Consider the following 22,316-nt stretch of genomic DNA (forward strand, 5'->3'; position numbering starts at 1 on the left):
GCCACGTCGCTGCACAATAAAATTTTCCTTAAGAGAAAATTGTACACTCTCCATATGCCAGAATCTACTTCAGTGACAGAGCACTTAAATACACTGAACACCTTATTTTCTCAGCTTACATCCTTAAGCTGTAAAATAGGAGAACAAGAACGTGCTGAACTTCTACTTCAAAGTCTACCGGATTCGTACGATCAACTCATCATCAACTTGACAAACAGTAATGTCACCAGTCTAGTCTTCGATGACGTTGCAGCTGTTGTTCTACAAGAAGAAAATTGGCGCAAGAACAAGGAAGACAGACAAGTAAATCTGCAACAAGCAGAAGCGTTGACAACGATGAGAGGGAGATCAACAGAACGTGGCCAAAGCAGCAGTCACAAACATGGTAGATCGAAGTCGAGGAGCAAGGAGAATTTAAAGTGCTACAACTGTGGAAAGAAGGGTCACTTGAAGAAGGATTATTGGAGTCTAAATAAAAACTCCAATCCACAAGGCAATACCGCAAACACTTCAGATGATGGAGATGCTCTATGCTGTGAAGCGTCAACCATCGTGGAAGGCAGAAAAAGATTTGCATATATATGGCTCATTGATTCGGGAGCGACATATCACATGACCTCAAGAAGAGAATGGTTCAATCATTATGAACCTGTCTCAGGAGGATCTGTGTATAGTTGCAATGATCATGCCTTAGAGATCGTTGGTGTGGGAACCATCAAATTAAAGATGTATGATGGAACAATTAAAGTTGTTCGAGATGTGCGGCACGTGAAAGGCCTGAAGAAAAATTTATTATCCTATGGATTGTTGGATAATAATGCAAGCAAGATTGAAACACGGGAAAGGAATCATGAAGGTGTTTCGTGGAGCGCTTGTGGTGCTGAAAGGCGAAAAAATAGCTGCAAACTTGTATATGCTGAAGGGAGAGACTTTGGTAGAAGCAGAAGCCTCTGTTGCCTCATGTAGTTCAGATTCGGCAATGCTATGGCATCAGAAACTTGGACACATGTCAGAACAAGGAATGAAAGTCATTGTGGAGCAAAAGCTACTTTCAGGCTTAACAAATGTATCACTTCCTTTGTGTGAGCATTGCATAACAAGTAAGCAGCACCGGTTGAAATTCAACACATCAAATTCTAGAGGCAAAAGTTTTCTAGAATTGGTTCACTCTGACGTATGGCAAGCACCAGTAACGTCCCTAGGTGGAGCAAAATACTTTGTCTCATTTATTGATGACTACTCCAGGAGATGTTGGGTGCACCCTATTAAGAAGAAGTCAGACGTGTTTTCAACTTTCAAAAACTTCAAAGCGCGGGTGGAACTTGATTCTGGAAATAAGATCAAGTGTTTCAGAACAGATAATGGAGGAGAATACACAAGCGAAGAATTTGATGACTTTTGCAGGAAAAATGCATCAAAAGACAGTTCACAGTGGCGAAAACTCCTCAACAAAATGGAGTGGCAGAGCGGATGAACAGAACCTTGTTAGAAAGAACAAGAGCAATGTTGAGGGATGCAGGCCTAGAAAAATCATTCTGGACAGAAGCAGTCAATACCGCCTGTTATTTGGTGAATCGAGCTCCATCAACTGCAATAGAGTTGAAGACACCAATGGAGATGTGGACTGGAAAACCAGCTGATTATTCAAACCTCCATATATTTGGAAGTATAGTGTACGTGATGTACAACTCCCAAGAAATTTCAAAGTTGGATCCAAAATCCAGGAAATGCAAATTCTTGGGGTATGCTGATGGAGTAAAGGGGTATCGCTTGTGGGATCCCACTGCCCACAAAGTGATCATTAGTAGAGATGTTATCTTTGTAGAAGATAAACTACAAAGAAAAGAAGACGATGATAGCGCTGAAAAGTCAAAGACTACTCAGATACATGTGGAAAAATAGTTTGAAGAAAGAGATTCTTCTGAAGCAGAACCAGCGCATGATGAACAAGAACCAGAGAGTTCTGAAGCTCCAACAACTCGTCAATCAGATCGTGTGAGAAGACGTCTCAATTGGTACTCAGATTATGTTATAGAAGGTAATATTGCATATTGCCTTTTAACAGAGGACGGTGAGCCATCAACATACCATGAGGCAATAAATAGCTCAGATGCTTCACTGTGGATGATGGCGATGCAAGAAGAAATCGAAGCCCTTCATAAAAATAATACATGAGACCTTGTGCCACTACACAAGGAATGAAGCCAATTGGTAACAAATGGGTCTTCAAAATCAAGCGAAATGGTGACGATCAAGTTGAGAGGTATCGTGCAAGACTGGTGGTCAAAGGATATGCTCAAAAAGAAAGTATTGATTTCAATGAAATATTTTCTCCTGTGGTTCGACTAGCAATAGTTCGAGTAGTTTTGGCAATGTGTGCTACATTGGACTTACATCTAGAGCAGCTAGAAGTTAAAACAGCTTTTCTTCATGGAAATCTTGAAGAAGAAATTTATATGCTCCAGCCTGAAGGTTTTGAAGAAAAAGAAAAGAAGAACTTGGTTTGCAGGTTGAACAAATCTCTGTACGGTCTAAAGCAGGCGCCGAGGTGTTGGTATAAGAGATTTGATTCTTTCATTATGTGCCTTGGATACAACAGACTTAATGCAGACCCTTGTGCTTATTTCAAGAGGTCTGGTGATAACGATTTTGTTATTTTGCTGTTGTATATGGATGACATGTTGGTTGCAGGACCCCCAACAAAGATCATATTAAAGAATTGAAGGCACAACTGGCTAGGGAATTTGAAATGAAGGACTTGGGATCAGCAAACAAGATTCTAGGGATGCAAATTCACCGAGACAGAAGTAATAGGAAGATTTGGCTTTCACAAAAGAATTACTTGAAGAAGATCTTGTCACGATTCAACATGCAAGATTGTAAGCCAATTTCTACCCATCTTCCTATTAACTTCAAATTATCCTCCAGTATGAGTCCTAGCAGTGAAGAAGAGATGATGGAGATATCTCGAGTACCGTATGCATCAGCAGTGGGAAGTTTAATGTTCGCTATGATATGCACAAGACCAGACATTGCACAAGCAGTGGGAGTGGTTAGTCGATACATGGCGAATCCAGGCAAAGAGCATTGGAATATTGTAAAGAGGATCCTCAGATACATCAAAGGGACCTCAAATATTGCATTATGTTACAGATGATCAAACTTAATAATCAATGGTTATGTAGATTCTGACTATGCAGGGGATTTGGATAAAAGCAAATCTACTACAGGATATGTGTTCAAAATTGTTGGTGGAGCTGTAAGTTGGGTTTCAAAATTACAGTCATTTGTGGCTAAGTCCACAACAGAGGCAGAATATGCAACAACTACACAAGCCAGTAAAGAAGCAATTTGGTTGAAGATGCTATTGGAGGAGCTTGGGCACAATCAAGAGTATGTCTCTCTGTTTTGTGACAGTCAAAGCCCCCTTGCATCTAGCAAGGAATCCAGCATTTCATTCAAGGACAAAGCACATACGAGTTCAGTACCATTTCATTCGTGAAAAGGTTGAAGAAGGAACGGTAGATATGCAGAAGATCCATACCAAAGACAACATAGCAGATTTCATGACGAAGGCAATCAATGCTGATAAATTTACCTGGTGTCGATCCTCCTGTGGCCTGTCAGAAACGCAAGCAACATGAAGGTACAAGGTAGAAAGAATGGTGTGAAGATATGATTATTCCAATCAAATCTTCAAGTGGGAGATTGTTAAAAGTCAAATAATTTAGGCACCAAATTAGGCACCAAATGGTGCTTTGTCAAAGTCAAAAATTAGGCACCTAATTTTTGTTGAAATTGGGTAATGGGATAATTAATTTTAGTCATTGTAATTTAGGGTATTTATAAGATTAGTCCTTAAGTTTCAACTATAAATACCCTAGCTCATTTAGCTTTAAAATCATCCCAAAGCATTCTAGCTTTATTCCAATACTAGAGAGAATTTAGAGAGTTTCTTGAGAGTTGTTTTCTCCTTTTTATCGAGAGAGAATTATCATTGTTTTCTCCTTGGTAGATCGAGAGAGGTTGTAATTCCTATTTTCTCATAGTGAAATTCTTCTACCGTTGCCCGTGGTTTTTACCCTATTTTATTTAGGGGTTTTCCACGTAAATTTTGTGTCTCTTTTTATCTTCATTTTTATTTTCTCAAATTATCAGTTGCGATTTTGCTCTATCGATAGCCGTCTTCCGCAACAGTTTAAACCAGGAAAAAGATTTCCTTCAAAGCTTAGACCAATAATGAATTCTCAATGAAACCAAATTTTTCTTTTTGACTAGGAAAAATCGAACCTCAACAAGGCCTTTCTCACTAAACCAGCAAAGAACTTTTAGAGTTTTATAGAAATGGGTTTCAGTATTTATACACACACATATATATGGTTCCTAGCATGAAAAAAAGGTTTTGAAGTGTCTATTTTAACTTTTTCTGGTTCCTTCCGCCAACAAACTAAAATAAACAATCACACAAAATAAAATAAAAAAAGGTGTTTATGGGATTTATATATATATATATATATATATATATATATATATATATATACTCTGGGACAAAAGGGTGGATATCAGTCACATCACTAAACAGTGACGGATCTAGAAATTAAAAAATGAGGGTCCAAAATTTTAATACTCTATTTTAAAAAATTTTGGGTATGCAAATTTTCTTATTTTTTTCTATTCCTATTAATAAATTAAACTAAATTTAATTTTTTTCAAAATAATGGGTGAACAATGGCTCTCCTAGGAAACCATGTACATCCGCCCTGTCACTAAAGCGTAGGATAAGCAGGTGTCGCGTAGGATAAGATGAGCATCTTCAGGCAAATTTGCACTGTTCAAAATCTATTCCGCCTTTTCCTTCAAGTACACAAATGCTATGACTTGTATATTAAATTAAATTAATTAAATTAAATTATAATTTTAAAATAATATTTTACAAACCATAAAATTTTGATAAATGGTTTCTACTTCTCATTATTTATTCTCTCACCCTCCTATAACTTATAACAAAATTTAATTATCAATTATTTATATTTTTGTGATCATAACAAATATAATAGAACAAAAATGTTTAATTTGACTAAAAAAATTGATTTTTTTCGAAAGTTAGTATGGCTCATGAGCTTTGATGTGGATCCTTTGGATTAATGTCCTATTGAGGGGATTTGGTAATTGATTTAGAATGGGTCTTTTGTTAGTTGGAGAATTGATGTTAAAAATTTGTCATGGAAATTTAATGATGGAGTTGTCATTTTCATTAAAATCACACCAATTTGACTAAAATAAATAAGACCCAAGGCCAAATTTATCTAAAGAAAAGAATAAGGACCCTTATTGAGAAAAAAGTGTAAATATTGAGGGCTCAAATTGCCATTATGCCTACATAAAAGAAACAAATTCAACTACGTTCTCAGCTTTTAAGTTGGCTCAAAGGGCATGGCATTAGTTCAATTCAACTCGGTCCTTCAAGCATGTCGAATTTGTATCTAGTCCCAACGCAAAGTATATCAGCTTGGTCTGGATCAGCATGCTACAATCCTCGATTCATTGGCCGGGATGACATTGTATTAGAAGTTTATACTTCCACGGTATAGCAATGAGCATTTCAGCTTGGTTTCCGATATCAATCTACGAATCAACAACCGCGTTGGCCACCCGGTGGCCGAATCCAAGACTTTACTTGGATTCAAGCATTGGGAATCCTATTCTCTCACCCCACCAAAAGCAACTAGTAGTTATTATCTTATTTTACCTTTGAGGTTTAGTTACGCCGTGCCACATGGGCTGATCTTTGACCAAAAACTTGATTTAAGGTCACTTAACAGTGAATTCATCCTAGAGCATTGTTAGCAGCCAAATTTTAAATCACAAATACGAATTCCGAAGCATTGACCAATTGGCCACTCCTGCAAATACTCCAATGAGGCCATGTTCTTCTAAATTCTTGAATAAGTAAAGATTGTCAGAAGAGATTATAAGTCACTTGAAGTTGGTTTTTAAGGATACCTGGAGCATAAGCGTCATTTAACAGAAAATGAAGATCTTAGCCAATACTTCCTCATTGATTGTTTTGCTGTTCCTCATATCAGCCCTGGTGCAGATTCATGCGGCTGCAGAACGTAAGAGTTGTTTTTTGCGTCACAGTCCTTGCTTTCTCAAGATCATGAAATGCCTCCTCAATGCCCGTCGTCGAATCCATCACATCCCAAGGCCAAAGTTTGCTATGTTAATTGTGATTCCCCCATATGCAAAGCCGAATGCAAAAGTAAGAAACAGATCCACTCTAATCATTTCATGAACTTATTTTGTATGTTTGTTATAATGTCTGGTTTTTGGTGGTTATAGATAAAAAGCCGAACTGCAATGCCCCCGGTGCAGCATGCTTCGACCCCAGATTCATCGGTGGTGATGGCATCGTGTTTTATTTCCATGGGAAGAGCAATGAGCATTTCAGCTTGGTATCGGATCCCAATCTCCAAATCAATGCCAGGTTCATTGGCCTTAGGCCAGCAGGTCGAAGCCGGGACTATACTTGGATTCAAGCAATTGGTCTCCTCTTCGGCTCTGAAACCTTCTCTCTTGAGGCCAAACATGCAGCAACTTGGAATGAGGAATTTGACCATCTCAAGTTCTCATACAATGGTAATGATATTGTTCTACCAGAAGGACATCTATCGTCGTGGCAATCCCCGGAAAGTGACCTTACAGTAGAGAGAACATCTGACAGAAATAGTGTCTTAGTGACTTTACCTGATGTTGCTGAGATTTCAGTCAATGTGGTGCCCGTGACCAGGGAAGATGATCTGATCCATAACTACCAAATACCCTCCAACAACTGTTTTGCTCACTTGGAGCTGCAATTCAAATTCTACGGTTTATCTTCTAAAGTTGAAGGAGTACTTGGCAGGACTTATCAGCCAGATTTTGTGAACCCTGCAAAGCCAGGGATCGCAATGCCAGTAATCGGAGGGGAAGACAAATACCGAACCTCTTCACTCCTTGCTGCAAATTGTTATTCCTGTATATTCTCTACAGCCATAGCATCGGACCAAAGAGATTCATCGCTGATGGACTTTGGCACTCTAGACTGCACCAGTGGAGCCTCAAGTGGGAGTGGAATAGTTTGTAGGAGATAAATCATGGTCTGTAAAATGCTCAAAAAACAACTAAATTCTTGTCCTTAAGAAATAACAATGGCAAGTTGCCTTGCAGTTTAATGGTAATGTTTCATTTTGCATTCCTCTGAAAATGATCAAATTCAAGTGTTGCAGTTCATCAAACAAAGTTAACTCATGCAACGAACAAACGACAAATAAGATATTCATTATCAGGTAACCATGTAATCATAACCTGAATTAAATCAACAATAATGGAATATTATGGTACATTACATACGAGTTTCGGGTTGATTAGTTGGTAGCCACCACTCAACTATATTACAAACTAAATTTATCATGGACGAAAATTTCAGGAAGAAAAAACAGAATAACTGTAAGAAAAAGAAAAAAAAACTTCGTTCAATCTCTTTGGATATTTCCAAGTATTTGTTTTTAGCAGGATGTCCATCGGCTAAGATCACCGAGCAGGACTGATTGTCATCTATCTCCCACGAGGATTTACGAGTTGTGAAAATACTGCACTGGTGGCAGCATCTTCAGCATCATCATCAGTGCCGGAATTACCATCAAGCATGCTTACACTGTTATCGAATGGCTCAAGTGGTGTCAACTGAATGGCAGGGATATGGTTCGTACTGTTATCATCGGGTTCCATCAGTGCTGATGAAGTCTCCTCCAGCTGAAGAGCATATTCGAGGTTCCATAATACATCTCCCATTGATGGCCTGTCAACGCCATACTCGGCTAGGCACTTTTCTGCTGTCTCTCCGTACTTCTTGAGAGAAGCTGGATTAACTTTCCCTGACAGGTTAGAGTCCATGATTTGATCCAACATGCCTTTCTTCTTCCAAGTCATTGCCCATTCCGCGATATTAACTTGTTCTCTTGGGAGAACAGGATTTAAAGCAGGCCTAGTGCAGAGAACTTCCATCAAAACCACTCCAAATGAATACACATCGGACTTTTCCGTTAGCTGCTGCCTTCGGAAATATTCCGGATCAAGGTAACCAAAGCTACCCTTAACAGCAGTACTCACATGTGTCTGATCTAAAGCTGGACCGGTTTTTGAAAGACCGAAATCTGCAACTTTGGCTACAAAATTCTCATCCAAGAGAATGTTTGTTGTCTTCACATCACGGTGAATAATGCTTTGGGCTGCACCGGTGTGGAGATAATGAAGTCCCCTAGCAGCCCCAATGCATATTTCAAGTCGTTGCTTCCACAATAAAGGAGGTAGATTTGTTCCGTAAAGATGACTTCTAAGCGGTCCATTAGCCATATACTCGTAAACAAGAATCATTTCCGATCTTTCATCACAATACCCAATAAGAGAGACAAGGTGGCGGTGGCGAAGTTTAGACAGCATTTCAATTTCAGTGCGGAATTCAGCAAGACCTTGTTCAGATCTGGGATTACCTCTTTTGACAGCAACTTTAGTCCCATCTTCAAGGGTTCCGGTGTAGACCCTTCCGAAACCACCAACTCCAAGAAGTAGACTCTCATCAAACTTGTTGGTAGCATCAAGGATTTCTTGGAAGGAGAACAACCGCCCCAGATTTGAGGAAGCCAACGAGATGCAGCTTGCTGTTCCACTCTTCTGCGATGTAGTGGAATTTTTTGTCATGGTCAGAGAGTTTCCGTATAAGGGCAAAGGTAACCATGAATGTCCTTGTTGAGTAGCTTTCGACTTCCTTGCAACCAGGCAACAATAACAAAACCCGATTAATGCCACTGCAGCTACAACTCCAACAATACAACCAATTATTATCCCTATTTTGTTTTTCTTGGAGGATGACTTCGGAAGGAGATTCTTAATAGAAGAAAGGCCATCCAGGCTTCCAGCATCATTGCTGATTTTCATGATCTCCAATCCGTTCATAGTTGCATTAGTGATGTCCGCCATAGTATCTGGACCAATACTAACAGTCAAAGTATCGGATTCCACCGAAGAATTGGAGATAAAGTCCCTAAAGTAAGGCACATTTAGGTCACCAGTCAATGTGGATAGATCGAGACTTGCAAGAGCAGTATCGTCATTTATGTATAGGTTGAAAACCAAAGTGTTGAGTGATGAACTTGTGATATCACAAAAATGGACCCGAACCAAATACCTGAAGTTCGGATCAACCTGGAAGACCCAAGTTACATTGAAGGTCATACTGGGAACATTTGCATCACCCATGACTTCGGCGGTGGCATAGACCCAATTCGGTGCCGTTTCCGGTGTAACGGAAGCCGTATATTTGATAGAAGCTGGATTGACTGAAACATTCAGAGCAGAACTGTTTACATGGAGATATTTCACATCATTCTCCCAAATTCTTCCGAGCGTATCATTCTGAGCAGTGATCAATGGCCCTCCCATGTTTAATCGATAAACAGTCTCCATGGCGAATTCCGAAAGGCCACTAACAGGAGCAGATGGATTCAAAGCTAATGCCTGGTCAGGAAAGATTGCATCAGGAATGGAGACAACTTCGATCGCATTAACGAATGAAACCGAATTGTTTAAAGGAATGAAGGTGAGAGTCAATGTGTCTGAAGTCACATTGATTGCATACTCCTTGAACAAAAAAGAACCGTTATAGTTCTTGAAAGTGAAGTTGTTCAAGAGCACAATATCATCAGTGACAACCGTTATAGGAGCAGATGTCAAGTCCTGGCCAGATTTCAAAAGAGGATAAAAGTAGAGCCGGACCCAATGCCGACCTTCTTTCTTGATGTCAAACTTGTAAGAAGCAATTCCAGAGAAGATTCGAGCCGATTGATATATCGCAGAAGGAACACTAGCATTAGAACCAGCAACAAAAGAACTTCCACTCTTCAAGGAAAGAGAAGAATGGCCTGGATCAGGAACATAAGTTCTACCTAGGAATGTGACATCTTTTGAAGAACCACAAACAATCAAGTAGTTATCGGCGGGCGTGAATGCGGCATGTATTCGATAGTCCGGAAACTCGAACAACATAACAGCTAAAACCAACAGAACCAAATACCCTATTGTCATCTTCAACTTTTACTGTTTTACAATAATTCAAATGCCTAATACAATTTCAATTCCCAACTCCCAACTCAACAAATAATAAAAACACTGCTTGAAACCAAGTAAACTAAGATTTAAAGAAAAAAAACCCCAATACCACAAAACTACAAAAGAATTAACCTAAAAAAACCTCCTAAAAATCCCAGTGATTCAATTTCAAGCCTTCAAAGTTCATGTCTTTCCAAGACTCGGATCTAATTAACATTACAACACAATGTAAATACATAAACTTTACTTCAAAGATCAAAACTTCATCAATGCCCTTACCTCACAAATGAAAACAAGCAACTATTCCCTGCAATGAGGTTTTTGAGTTCGAAGTCTTCTTGGGTTTCCTCAACAAAATGTTCCCAGTTAGAAAATGTGAATGTCACCAAGAAAATATTAAGAACCCTTTAAGAAAAACGAAAGTGCAAGCTGCTTCGGCAGTGCATATAACCCAACTTTTCCAGGCTGTTGATGAGGCTGTGATTACAGAGAAAACTCAGAGGACCCACTACTAATTTAGAAGAAAGAAAAATAAGATACGGTACATTTTCAATGTATTTGAAGCGGCCTGGTAATGTATCACTTCCCATAAAAATACAGCTGTTTCTCTCTCTCAAACTCGGTAAATATTTTTTTGTTTTTTGACTAAGCTTTTCATAAACTTCTGATCTTTTAATATCAGAAAGCTTCATAAAAGTCCTGGAAGTGAGGCTACTTTATCCAAATAGAACGGTAAGAAATTAAATATCGAAATTATAGTATTCTCATTTATCTATTAAAATGAAATCTTTTAACGTCACGTATAATAAAATATAGGTAAATTCAGTAAAATAATCTATAAATTAAAATTATATGATGGATGAAAAATTATTTAAAGACTTAATGTATTTGTTATAGTAGATTAAGAACTTATTATTTAAACATGATGAGTTTTATAATATATTATTTTTTATTAGAGTTTATTGTTTAGATTGACGAGCTCCAATAAAAAACTATACTTTATAGAATTCGTCCATAAAATTTATCATATCCGTGTGCTAAATTCCTAATCAATTCTAACAAATATCATAAATCATTAAATAATTTTCAACCAATCATATTTGCATGATTCTCCACTATATTTCTCTAATTTTATCAAAAATATATCCATTAACATATTTGTAAAAAGAACAGCGGACAAGATATAAAAACATGATTCTCCACTATATTTCTCTAATTTTATCAAAAATATATTCAATAAACATATTTGTAAAAAGAACAGCGGATTAGATAATTTATATCTTAGGTGACATATCTAATTAATAAATAACATGTATTATTGGATCACATATTTTATAAATTTAGATATATTTTAATTTAAAGTTTAATTATGTAGGAATAAAATAAAAAATATATTTAAAATGTTAATTATATTAAAAAAATAATTATATACGATGTGTATTGAAATCACATTTTAATACGGAAAAAGGCACAAGTACAAATACATGTGATTCTTTAAACACATTGTTTTTTTTTATTTGATACAGGAGCGGATGCACTTGGCCCTCTAAAGGTTAAGTGTATACTTATTGTGTCACACCTCAATTTATGGGCTAAATTTTAATAATTTTAAGTATCGAATTAAAGTAGTAACAAGGGAGAAATTGAGAACCAAATTGTAAATTTTTAAAAGTTGTAGCTTGTTTTGGAACTTGTGGGAAGTTCAGGGACTTAACCCTGAATTTTACCATTTTTCCTGTAAGTAAAAAATAAAATATTAGAACCATCGTGATCCAAAATTTCCCCCAAATTATTTATCTTAGTCGTCGTAGTCCCCTCCGATTCAGCGTCGTCCGACAACCGTTGGAGTGCGCTGTCTCATTCGACTGACTCGTCGTCGACCAGTGACCAAGGCCCAGTGTAACCCCCTTAGACCCTCAGACCGATGTGGATAGCCCGATCCGATCTGGAGTGTCACAATAGGGCCACCGGAGCGACCCACCGAAAAAAATAGTGGAAAATTTTAAAATTTTTCTTAAAACATGTAAACTCATAAAATCATTTATGAGTACAAAATAAAATTTAGCAGTATTCGAAATAAAACAAATTTTCAGACTCATATATAAAACAAAATACAATTACATGCCCCCTAATCACATGTACCATACTCTGCAAGCAACGCCGGAAGAACTCCTTACTGATGTTGATAATTGTACTGGTACTATCTTTTAACCTGCAATGGTGAGTAATAGAGTGAGCTTCGAAAAACTCAGTAATACAAAACTACTAGATGATGCTACAGGACATACAGATAAATGGGAAGCCATAATTTCCTTATTGAATCAAATGTATACCAATTGCGGAATAATCTGGGGTTCCATTAGTAGTTCATCGAGTAGAAGCCATGAATCTCAGTTCATAAGAAACCTTTCATACAATCACGTTTTCATGAGGTCGAATAGGATGTCTAGTGTGTTCCATCAGTACGATAAAATCATAATAGGTACACTAATCAAATGATAGTTCAGTAAATCCATAAACCATACTGCAGTAGAGATTTTTAAACTCGTATTTTTAGAACCATCGTACAAAGAGTTAACCTAAGGGAACATCTTAGGGCCTAAGAGCCTACCCAAGAAAGTTCGGGGCCATGGGGCCTACCTAAGAACACATCTTAGGGCCGCAGGGCCTACCCGAGAATGATCTCAAGGCCGCAGAGCCTACCTAAGAGTCACATTAGGTCCATAAAAATTTTCCAGCTTGATCAGAGCTGTACTTTACAAATATGTATCTCCAAGATACATTTTATACAATAATACAATTCCATAAGCCATCATCGTTGTGCATCCATAAAATAGTAACCATAGATTTCAGTGTACCACATGTTAAAACAATAAAACAAATTTTTAAAATATAAAGAACACACTAGAGAATCCAAATATTTTTCAGATGCATTTTTAGTTATCAATATGGATAACATGAACTTGTGCAATTTGATCGGATTCCAGGAATAAGATCTTATTGAAGAGAATCGATTTCTAACTGATCTAATCAGACATTTCAAATTGATACTTTAGAATTCCACTAAGTTTTCATGTGCATCAGGAAAACGTTCAGGAATCTTTATTCATAATAATTCTAAATTCAGATTTACTACGAGTGATTTCATTACCCAAACAATCAGGGGTATTCAGGAATATACTTTGAATTCATAGGATTTCAGCCCAATTGAACCAAATGAGGTATTCAGAATCTTTTCCTTCTGCGTTACTTGCATTTTCAAACATGACCGAAGTGATTTTAGATGAAAATATAGAATCAAAGATTCAAGTCATTTACAATCTATGACTATCGATCGTATTATCAAACAACTCGAGTTACACAACTCCCAAACTGATACATGTTAACAAGTCAATTCATTATCCTTCCAGTATGTATTCACTCTTTAATACCATAATGCAAAACCATAGATCATCCCCATAATCATCGCTGAATAGATCTTCCAACAGTCTTTATTTCATTCACACATTTCAAAGATATCAGGAAATACAGATGTACTTGATTCATGATTCATAACCCATAAGGACAATTCATCATGTAAGTTCAACAGTATTTCCAAACTTATCCAATCACCTATTTAATCCTCAGTCATTAAGGTTACTTAGTTCGTTTAGTAAGCAAGTTTATCCCAGTTACTTTAGAGTTTTCCAGAATAATTCAGACGTTTCTGAATTTCAAATACATGTTGTACTTCCTTTCAGTTCAATTTAGTCATATAATAAAGTCATTCTGGTATTTGTGGTTGATTTATCGAACAAACGTCCAATTCTTAGTACTGAATGTGATCTAGAGTTGAGCTGAGCTGAATACTTCCAAAATTTATCATCGAGCCAAACTTGAGAAGACGAACACACATTCCAGTAATATTTATGCCATTCATATATTGACATAGCTTTAGGGTTGATCTACTCACTTAAATTGTGTTCCATTACTTTTAAAGGTAATCCAATACCTATGTTTATTTGGATTTCTTAATTAATCCAAGACATTTACTTAGTATAGGCCATAAGGGTATTTTGGTTATTTTGGTATTCCGTTTTATTCCAATTATTACAGAGCTTAAGGATATCCCATCATTCCTGAGCTTGGTGGTATTCTTGGGTCATTTCCATTATAGGGGTATTTTGGTCATTTTACAGATTCAGTGTATTTAATCCTTTCCTTCCGTCCGATCTTACTATTAAATTCAATCTTATCATTTATTTCAGTCCTTTCGAAAATTCTAACAGCAGAATACCCCCGATAAATTATTCTTCAGGTATTTACTCATTACTCGGATATTTTCGGGTCAAGTGCCTCCTCAGATTTTACAAATAGAATATCATGAATTTTTCTATACAAAGATAGGATCTTAACAATTAAATTCGTACTTAATAGAGTTAAGTACAAATACTCAAAGTACTTTCTCATTCAGGGTCAACTCAAACTATTTTACCTCTCAGGGGCATTTTCTTAATTTCCTAATCAGATAATTTCGATATTAGCTCTTAAGAAAAATAATTATAATTTAAAGATCCTATGGTCAATTGCTTTCCCGAACATTCTCTGATCTTGAAATTATTCCTTAACAAACTTCTAGCATCTTGCATAAACCCTTTTTGGCGTTAAAAACCAGTTATCCAAATTTTCTAAACAAAACTATCATTTCTTATGCACATATGTAATTATATCGGATCAATATATCTTTTCAGAGTTATTAACCAATTTCCAGGGACAATTCTTGTCATCCTACAACATAAGGGTATTTTCGTAATTTTACCCTACCGGAGTATTCTCATAATTTCCCATCCAAGTACCTTTAACATTTAACCTTTGATGATATAAAATATAAGTTACAAGTCCATGGCTGATTTCTTTATCACTAATCACAAACTTGTAATTTAATTCTAACAATTCCTCAATCTCTTATATTAGTCATTCGATCCGTATTCAGTTACAGAGTTTCTACCATATTCATATCGAGTGTATAAATTATTAAACTCCACAAAAGTGACCAACATTATTTTATTCATGCATTTACCAATATCAACATGTTCCATAAAACATAAAGAGGTAATAAAGTATAACCTCAATTCTCGTGCCATACTGATCGACCATATAAATTACATTCGAACGCCTTTGATCCTTAATTCAACTTCTCATAATTCCTCAAATACATAACAATATAAATTTCATAAAAAAATGGGACTTAATTCCGAAAAACAGATCGAATATGGTGATTAACCAGTGAAAAACAACTTACCAAGTTTGAATTTGGCGAAACGGACCTCAAAATTGGAACATCAACAAAACCCAAAATATTAGTCTTAAATTCCAGTCACCAACTTAATTTCTTGCTTCAAAATCTTTTTCTAACGAACACAGATACTTTATCGTACAAATACGACTTCCAATAATTTTTCTTTCCATAAAAAAATAACTTATTAGAATCTAATTAATAATTTGGAAACCCAATTTGCATAACTAAAAACTTGAAGAACTAGTAGTATAATTACTAACATCGTGGACTAAATCGATCTTGTAAAAACTATTATGTCATAACTATAACCACTTGAAAATTAAGAGACAAGGTAAAGATTTTACCAAATTTGGATGACTCTTGCTGTGATTTACCCTTCATCCCTTATTAAAGTTTTCCTACAACTCACGTGCGCTCTCCAACATTTATACTTTTCTCTTTTTTTTCTCCTCCATTCTTTCATGCTTAATAAGCCTTACCAGTGTGCTCTGTAGCATGATTATACTCATTTCTAACAAGCTTATTCCCGTCCGCATACCACGCGATTTCGTCCCCTCTTAGAAATTCTCTTTCATTCCATGGTCGAAACCAAATCGTAACTGAAATATTATCCGCCAATCTTCGCCCATCCACCGGCTCGCCAACTATCTCCTCCTGCGCGTAAGCTACTGGTGTGCGAGTATTGTAACCGCTTGAATACTGGTATATTGAATCATATCTGGGCTGACTCTGAGTCATGGACCGAGAACCGTATCCACCTCCAGAATTGAAATACGAAGACGAGCACATGCGAGGCATTAGTTTATTGCTCATGAACGAGGAAGTTGAAGAAGTGTATGAGAACAGACTCGAATGTTTTCGATACAAAAAAGGCGAACTACTCATGGATTAACACACAAAAGCGAAGAGCATTTCATCTTCTTTCTTCCTTCGCCTTATTGCCATTTTTTTCTCTGTACAGGAAGAATATATCGAGAAGGCAAGTAGTGGTTGATTGATTTTCCTCACTTGTGGTCTCCATTTTCTATATTATAAAATTATTAATAATAATAAAAATTCACATCACTCAGCTTTGCTTGGATTCATCTGTTCCATTTTTAATGGTTTGGTTTCTTTATCTGTTTTCCTCTTCTACGTGCCCTTTTTTATCCTTAGATAATTAACACAACAAAGCTACACGTATATGATACAAAGTCTTCAACTTCATTTGGTTGCTTTCTTTGTCATACTCCACATACTTTTGTTTCATGTTTGATTTTGTATAAAAAATTCCTTCAATTATGGAATGCCAACCCAATAATTTGTCCACTTCTACCTACTATATCATTCTCATTTGTTTAATAATATAATGATATGATAAAATAATTATTTGCCAACCAACTTCATATCATTTCCCATATTTAAATTGAAAGAAATCTAACCCCATATTGGGGTATGACACCCAGACATCACCGAAGCGTGATTCGACGTCGATCGGTGCAAATAGACGCTTGAATCACCGTCGAGAACCCCACCCCGCCATTCGGTTTTTGAATTTTAGCCACCTCGGTTGTCAGCTCGCCTCACCGCCGCAGTCATTGAGTTCTCCATCGTCATCAACTCCTAACTCGATCGAAGTTGTCGTCCATTGCCGCCGATTTAGTAGTCCGACATTAAGGGTAAGTTTTGAATGTTTCAGGCTGTTTTATCGTGTTTTTTGTCAATTTTTTAGTTGTTTGGTGTTTGTTTGCTCATAAGAAGAATCGATCGACCACCCAGACCTCATTCGCTGCCACGTGTCGACAATGCGCGTGAGGCTCGTCCCTAGCTCTGGTTTTTCTAGAATTGGTCCAATCGATCTGGACCGACCAACCCAGTCGAAACGGGTCTGTTTGACCCATCCGAGTCAACTCGGTCTGAGTCAAACCGTCTGAGTTAACTCGTCCGAGTCAACCCATTGACTTTGACCGAAAAAGTCAATTTGTTTGAAAAGTTATATTTTATGTTTTTCGACGTCTTAAGTCCGAATCTGAATTTTGTTTTGCCAAATTCGCACCCGATAAGCTATTTTTTAGTGTTTTATCTTCGGATTCAAATTGGTTTCTCAATTAAGTTCAGTTTCTGACGTAAATTTGGTTGTTATGTATCTGGGGAATTATTGGATGTTGAATTCAAGTTCGAGAGTTATCTAATGGAGTTTAAATGTTCGATTAGTGGGGCACGAAAATTGAGGTAATACATTACTACCTTATGCATGCTTTATGAAAGATGTTGGAAATTGGTAGATACATGGATGAATATGATTGGTCTCATCTATATAGTAAAGTATTTCTAAACTCGATCCGAATGCAATAAAAAGTCGGTAACTGAATATGACTAAGATGGCTCGCATAAGTAACTGGAAGATCGATCGAAAATAATTATAATTCAGTGATTCATTAATAAACGAATTGACTTTAAGATCTATAAATTTTGATAAATTTTCTTTAAAGGTTAAATACCGAGATTATTTGGATATGAGATTACCAAAAATAGCCCTATAAGATAAAATTACAAAAATACACTTATATTGTAAAAGACCAAGACTTTCCTTGAAAGTAAAGAATAACCTAGAAATGACATACTTGAAAATTATCATAAAAATTGCATATTGTTTGGATTGAGAGGAATTATCGAAATGTCCTCGAGCTATGAAATAACCTCAATTGTTCAAAAGACCAAAATAACCTGAACTCTAAAGGAATTAGAATATATGAAGGCCTAAGTTATCAGAGGTAATACCACTGACAACATTGAATGAAACGACGATAATACCCTTAAAGTGTAAAAAAGACTAGGGATGACTATGATAAGATAGACGACATGAGAACTTATATTATGATCCACTTGAATCTTGGAATCACAGATTAAATTCCTGAATTATTTGGAATGCCCTTGAAGGGTAAAATGATTCGAAATACGTCCAAGCTCGGTAATAACTAAATACCCTCAGCTCTGAAATGAATAAATCAACATCGAATACCAAAATGACTTATTATATGATCAAGTTGAACTGAATGGAAGTATTGTATGTATTCGAATTTGTGAAAACGGTCGAATTACTCTGGAAACTCCGAAGTAACGGGGATAGACTTAACTAATAAATAACCTAAGTAACCTCAAAGACCTAGAATTAAATGAATGACTTGGATAAATCTGGAAACACTGATGAAACTATATGTTGTACCGTCTATAAGGGTTTTGAACCACGAATCAAACACGCGACATTTCTTGATATCGTTGCAATGCAAAAGTGAAATAAAGACCATTGGAATATATGTTCATCTCCCTAAGATCTATCTAGCGATGATTCTGAAGATGATCAATTCAACAAGAGTTGTATGTATTAAAATGCTAATACCCTTAAAGTGCAACGATTTGACCGGTTGACAAGTATTATTTCTTGGATTTGTATAGTTCGAGTTAACTCGATATTCCGATAGATCGACACAATCTTAAATGCATCGAATCTTCGTTTTCCCCTTATTAGCTCAAATCACTAAGAATTCTCCAAGAACCTAATGTCAAAAATGCCTTTGATTTCCTAAATAATTTAATTACTCCTGTCATATTTGAATACACGAGTAACTCTTATGCAAAAGATTCTGAATATCTTTCTGATTACATATTGCCTCTAAAAAATATCCGAATACTATATGATCCTGATAAATCACGTTCCAAATAACTGATGAATTGTCAGCTATCATACCCTTTTATAGGGATATCGTCTCTAAATTTAATCAGTTTACAGAAGTTTCATGACTCTCTATCTGATAAATATCAATCATCTCCGAATAATATTCGGAACCTCTAGTCTGTTCCCTGATCACACGGATGTTTTCTTTTATTTTAAAAGTATGTCTATGTTATCTAAAATACAGTTGATCTCTGATTTCTGTTCTGATATCTTATCTCTGCTCTAATTTCTAATATCTCTATTTACTAATAGAAATTATTTTTATACGGGTACTATAGGACTGTGGTATGACTGAAGACTATGGCAGGTTCAGTCGATGCTAGTATTTCCTTGTATAGGTTCAACACCAAATGATAATTTCTTATGGACTTAAGGCGACCCTTGGGTAGGCTCTGAGGCCCTAATAACTTTCTTGGGTTGGATCTCAGGCCCCAAGGTGTTATATTAGGTTATACAATTATGGGGAATTGTGTATGGCGTTCAGTTAGAGGGTTTTACTATGTTTTTTGAAAATATGTTTTAAACTGCTACTGTTTTAAAAATATATGTACATTTTCACTGGTTTTGTGGGAACACACTAGACACTATATTATGATCTCCTGAACCTAGTCCTCCGAACGTTTACTCTGAACTGAAATCTTCCTGTCTTTTACTACCTGAAATATCAGTGGGACATCCGCTCCTAACAAAAATATGTAGATGTCTGAATCAATAAGAAAATTGTGCTTACCTATTATCTGCATGTCATTCAACATCATTTGGTAGTACTGTATTACTAAGCTTCACAAAGCTCACTATGTTACTCACTATTTAAAGTTAAAAGATTGAACCAATGCAACTATCGACATCAGTAAAGGAGTTACACCAGCGTTGCTTGTGATGTAATGTGTATGTGATTAGGGGCTATGTAGGTTGTATTCTGTTTTATATATGAATCTAAAATTTGTTTTATCTCTGAATAATGGTAAATTTTACTTTTGTATTTACAAATTGTTTTATGATTTTAAACGTTTTAACAAAATTTTAAATTTTCTAGGATTTTTACGGTGGGTCGCTCGGTGGCCCTAATGTGACACCTCAGATCAGATCGGGTCACCCTCATCGGTCTGTGGGTGTTACATATTGTTTTAGATAAATTATTAAATATAGTTCAATATATTAAGGGAAGGAGAAAAATAAAAATAAAAATTGCATATCTATTTTATTGAAATAGAATATTAAAAATTTTAAAATTTCATTTTTAATTTTCTAAATCCGTCACTATTTTGATGCTTTTTCTTGTTGCTACGTATCAATTATTTTTAAAGATTATATAATATAATGTATTTTTTTATGTGATATAAAAAATATTATTTTAATGAATAATAATAATGATATTATTTTGATAATATATTTTTATTATTTAATATTGATGTTTAGATGAGTTAGCCTGAAAATGAAACTATTACTGTAAGCTTGACATAGTTAAAATAAAAGGTTTTGAAAAAATAATTTTGAAGAAAAAAAAGTAAAAGAAAACAAAATTTAATGATAAATTAGATGGAACTGGAAAGGAATGGTTGATGGGTTGGGACCGAACGATGAAAGGGGACCCACGCGGCTTTGGAGGTGACGGAGTTGAAGGCAGTTGACGTTAACGGTGTTTCATGTACAAGTGAAATTGAAGGGACCTTTTGACGTGATTAACTTAATTGATGTCTGTTTAACGTCAATGGTGGGGGAGATATACTAAATATTATGGAAGTACAAAAACGATTTAAACATAAATTTGTTTGTTTGAAAAAGCAAAAATGATTAACCTCATACGCCACCAAATTGTAAGTTAAATTTTAAAATAACCACTAATTTTTTTGAATATTTCAATTCAATTTTCAATTATATATATATATATATATATATTGGTATTTAGTACCAAAGCTTAAGATAAAAATACTAATTGAAATGATACATCAATTTGAGGATTCAATTGAAATGTTTTTATTAATATAAGTTGATTTTTTTTCTTTGAAAAGGGAGTTCTATATGTTATTAGATCAACAAAATATTATTTGATTTAGTTAGCTAAATATTCATTACAATCATTAAGGTTCAATTGCACCAATAATATTATTTTGGTGGATAATATGTAAATGATATATATATATATATATATAATTTAGTATAACTAACGATATCAAATTTATTAACCAAATAATTTTATTAAAATATTATAAAGATTCGTTACAGAGTAATATTTCTAATATAATTTGTTCCATTCGTATCGTCATGATTTTAACTTTTCACATTGTTTAATAAATCTTAAATCTCATCATATATACTAATTTTTTGTTAACTATAAATAACATTTTCGAGTAAGCACATTTAACTAATTAGCCAAGCTACTCAAACTTACTCTCTCATCTCCTTAGTTTATGAGTTCTAGACCTACTAAGAACACTTTCTTTCCTTACCCTATAGTCCTCATTCTCTTTCCATTAGGACTAGGATTATATTTAGAATTTAAAAATTAATTTATGGTTTAATTGCAATTAATCTAAAATAAAAGGAAATTTTTAAAAAATAAGATTTTTTTGGTATAATGTTAAAATCAACCCCACTATTTATATTAATAATCATTTTAGTACATATTTTATGAAATATTTTTAATTTTCAATGTCTCAATTTTTGGTCGAAATAGTCCATGTTTGACTGAAATTATTATTTAACTAAAGCTCAATGCATGATATAACATTTCCATAAATGTTTAATCGATGATGTGTCACATGCCATGTCATCATTTGGATGCATGACATGTGACACATCATCACTTTGGTTGACGTGGCATGTGACACACCAACAATTAAGCACATATGAAAATGTTACATTAATAACATGAGTTAAAAAAATGGTTGTCCCTTGTTTCCATATATAATGGGGTAAGGGGGAGGTAAGATAGTAGGCTGCCCCCAACACCAGGTTGAGAGCAGCTTCCGAAGACCTCCGAATTATGAAATGCCCTCAGTGGGACTCGATCCCACGACTTCAAGGTTAAAACTTGTGCTCTACCAACTGAGCTGATAGTCATCTCTAAATAACATGAGTTAAGCATCTGTCAATTAACATTTTTCATCCAACATGAGTCATTTTAGCCGAAAATTAAAACGTTGGAGGTTATAATGTTAAGAAATAATAAAGATT

At 35.4% G+C, this 22,316-nt stretch overlaps 1 protein-coding gene and 1 pseudogene across 1 annotated transcript; one reads left to right on the forward strand and one right to left on the reverse strand.

Moving 5' to 3' along the window:
• The first annotated feature begins 6,025 nt into the window (after positions 1-6,025).
• Positions 6,026-7,197, forward strand: LOC120127839 (annotated as a pseudogene).
• Positions 7,198-7,544: 347 nt separating this feature from the next.
• Positions 7,545-10,137, reverse strand: LOC120127838 (receptor-like protein kinase THESEUS 1). Its single transcript, XM_039145650.1, has one exon. The coding sequence runs from the start codon at positions 10,120-10,122 to the stop codon at positions 7,597-7,599; it is 2,526 nt and encodes an 841-aa protein (XP_039001581.1). The 5' UTR covers positions 10,123-10,137; the 3' UTR covers positions 7,545-7,596.
• Between the last annotated feature and the right edge of the window lie 12,179 nt (positions 10,138-22,316).

The sequence above is a fragment of the Hibiscus syriacus genome, unplaced genomic scaffold (assembly GCF_006381635.1).
Source record: "Hibiscus syriacus cultivar Baekdansim isolate YM2019G1 unplaced genomic scaffold, ASM638163v2 tig00110472_pilon, whole genome shotgun sequence".
In the NCBI taxonomy this organism is placed as follows: domain Eukaryota; kingdom Viridiplantae; phylum Streptophyta; class Magnoliopsida; order Malvales; family Malvaceae; genus Hibiscus; species Hibiscus syriacus.

Excerpts from the sequence above, each read along its gene's own strand:
- LOC120127838 (XM_039145650.1), bottom strand. The coding sequence starts at position 10,122 with ATGACAATAGGGTATTTGGTTCTGTTGGTTTTAGCTGTTATGTTGTTC.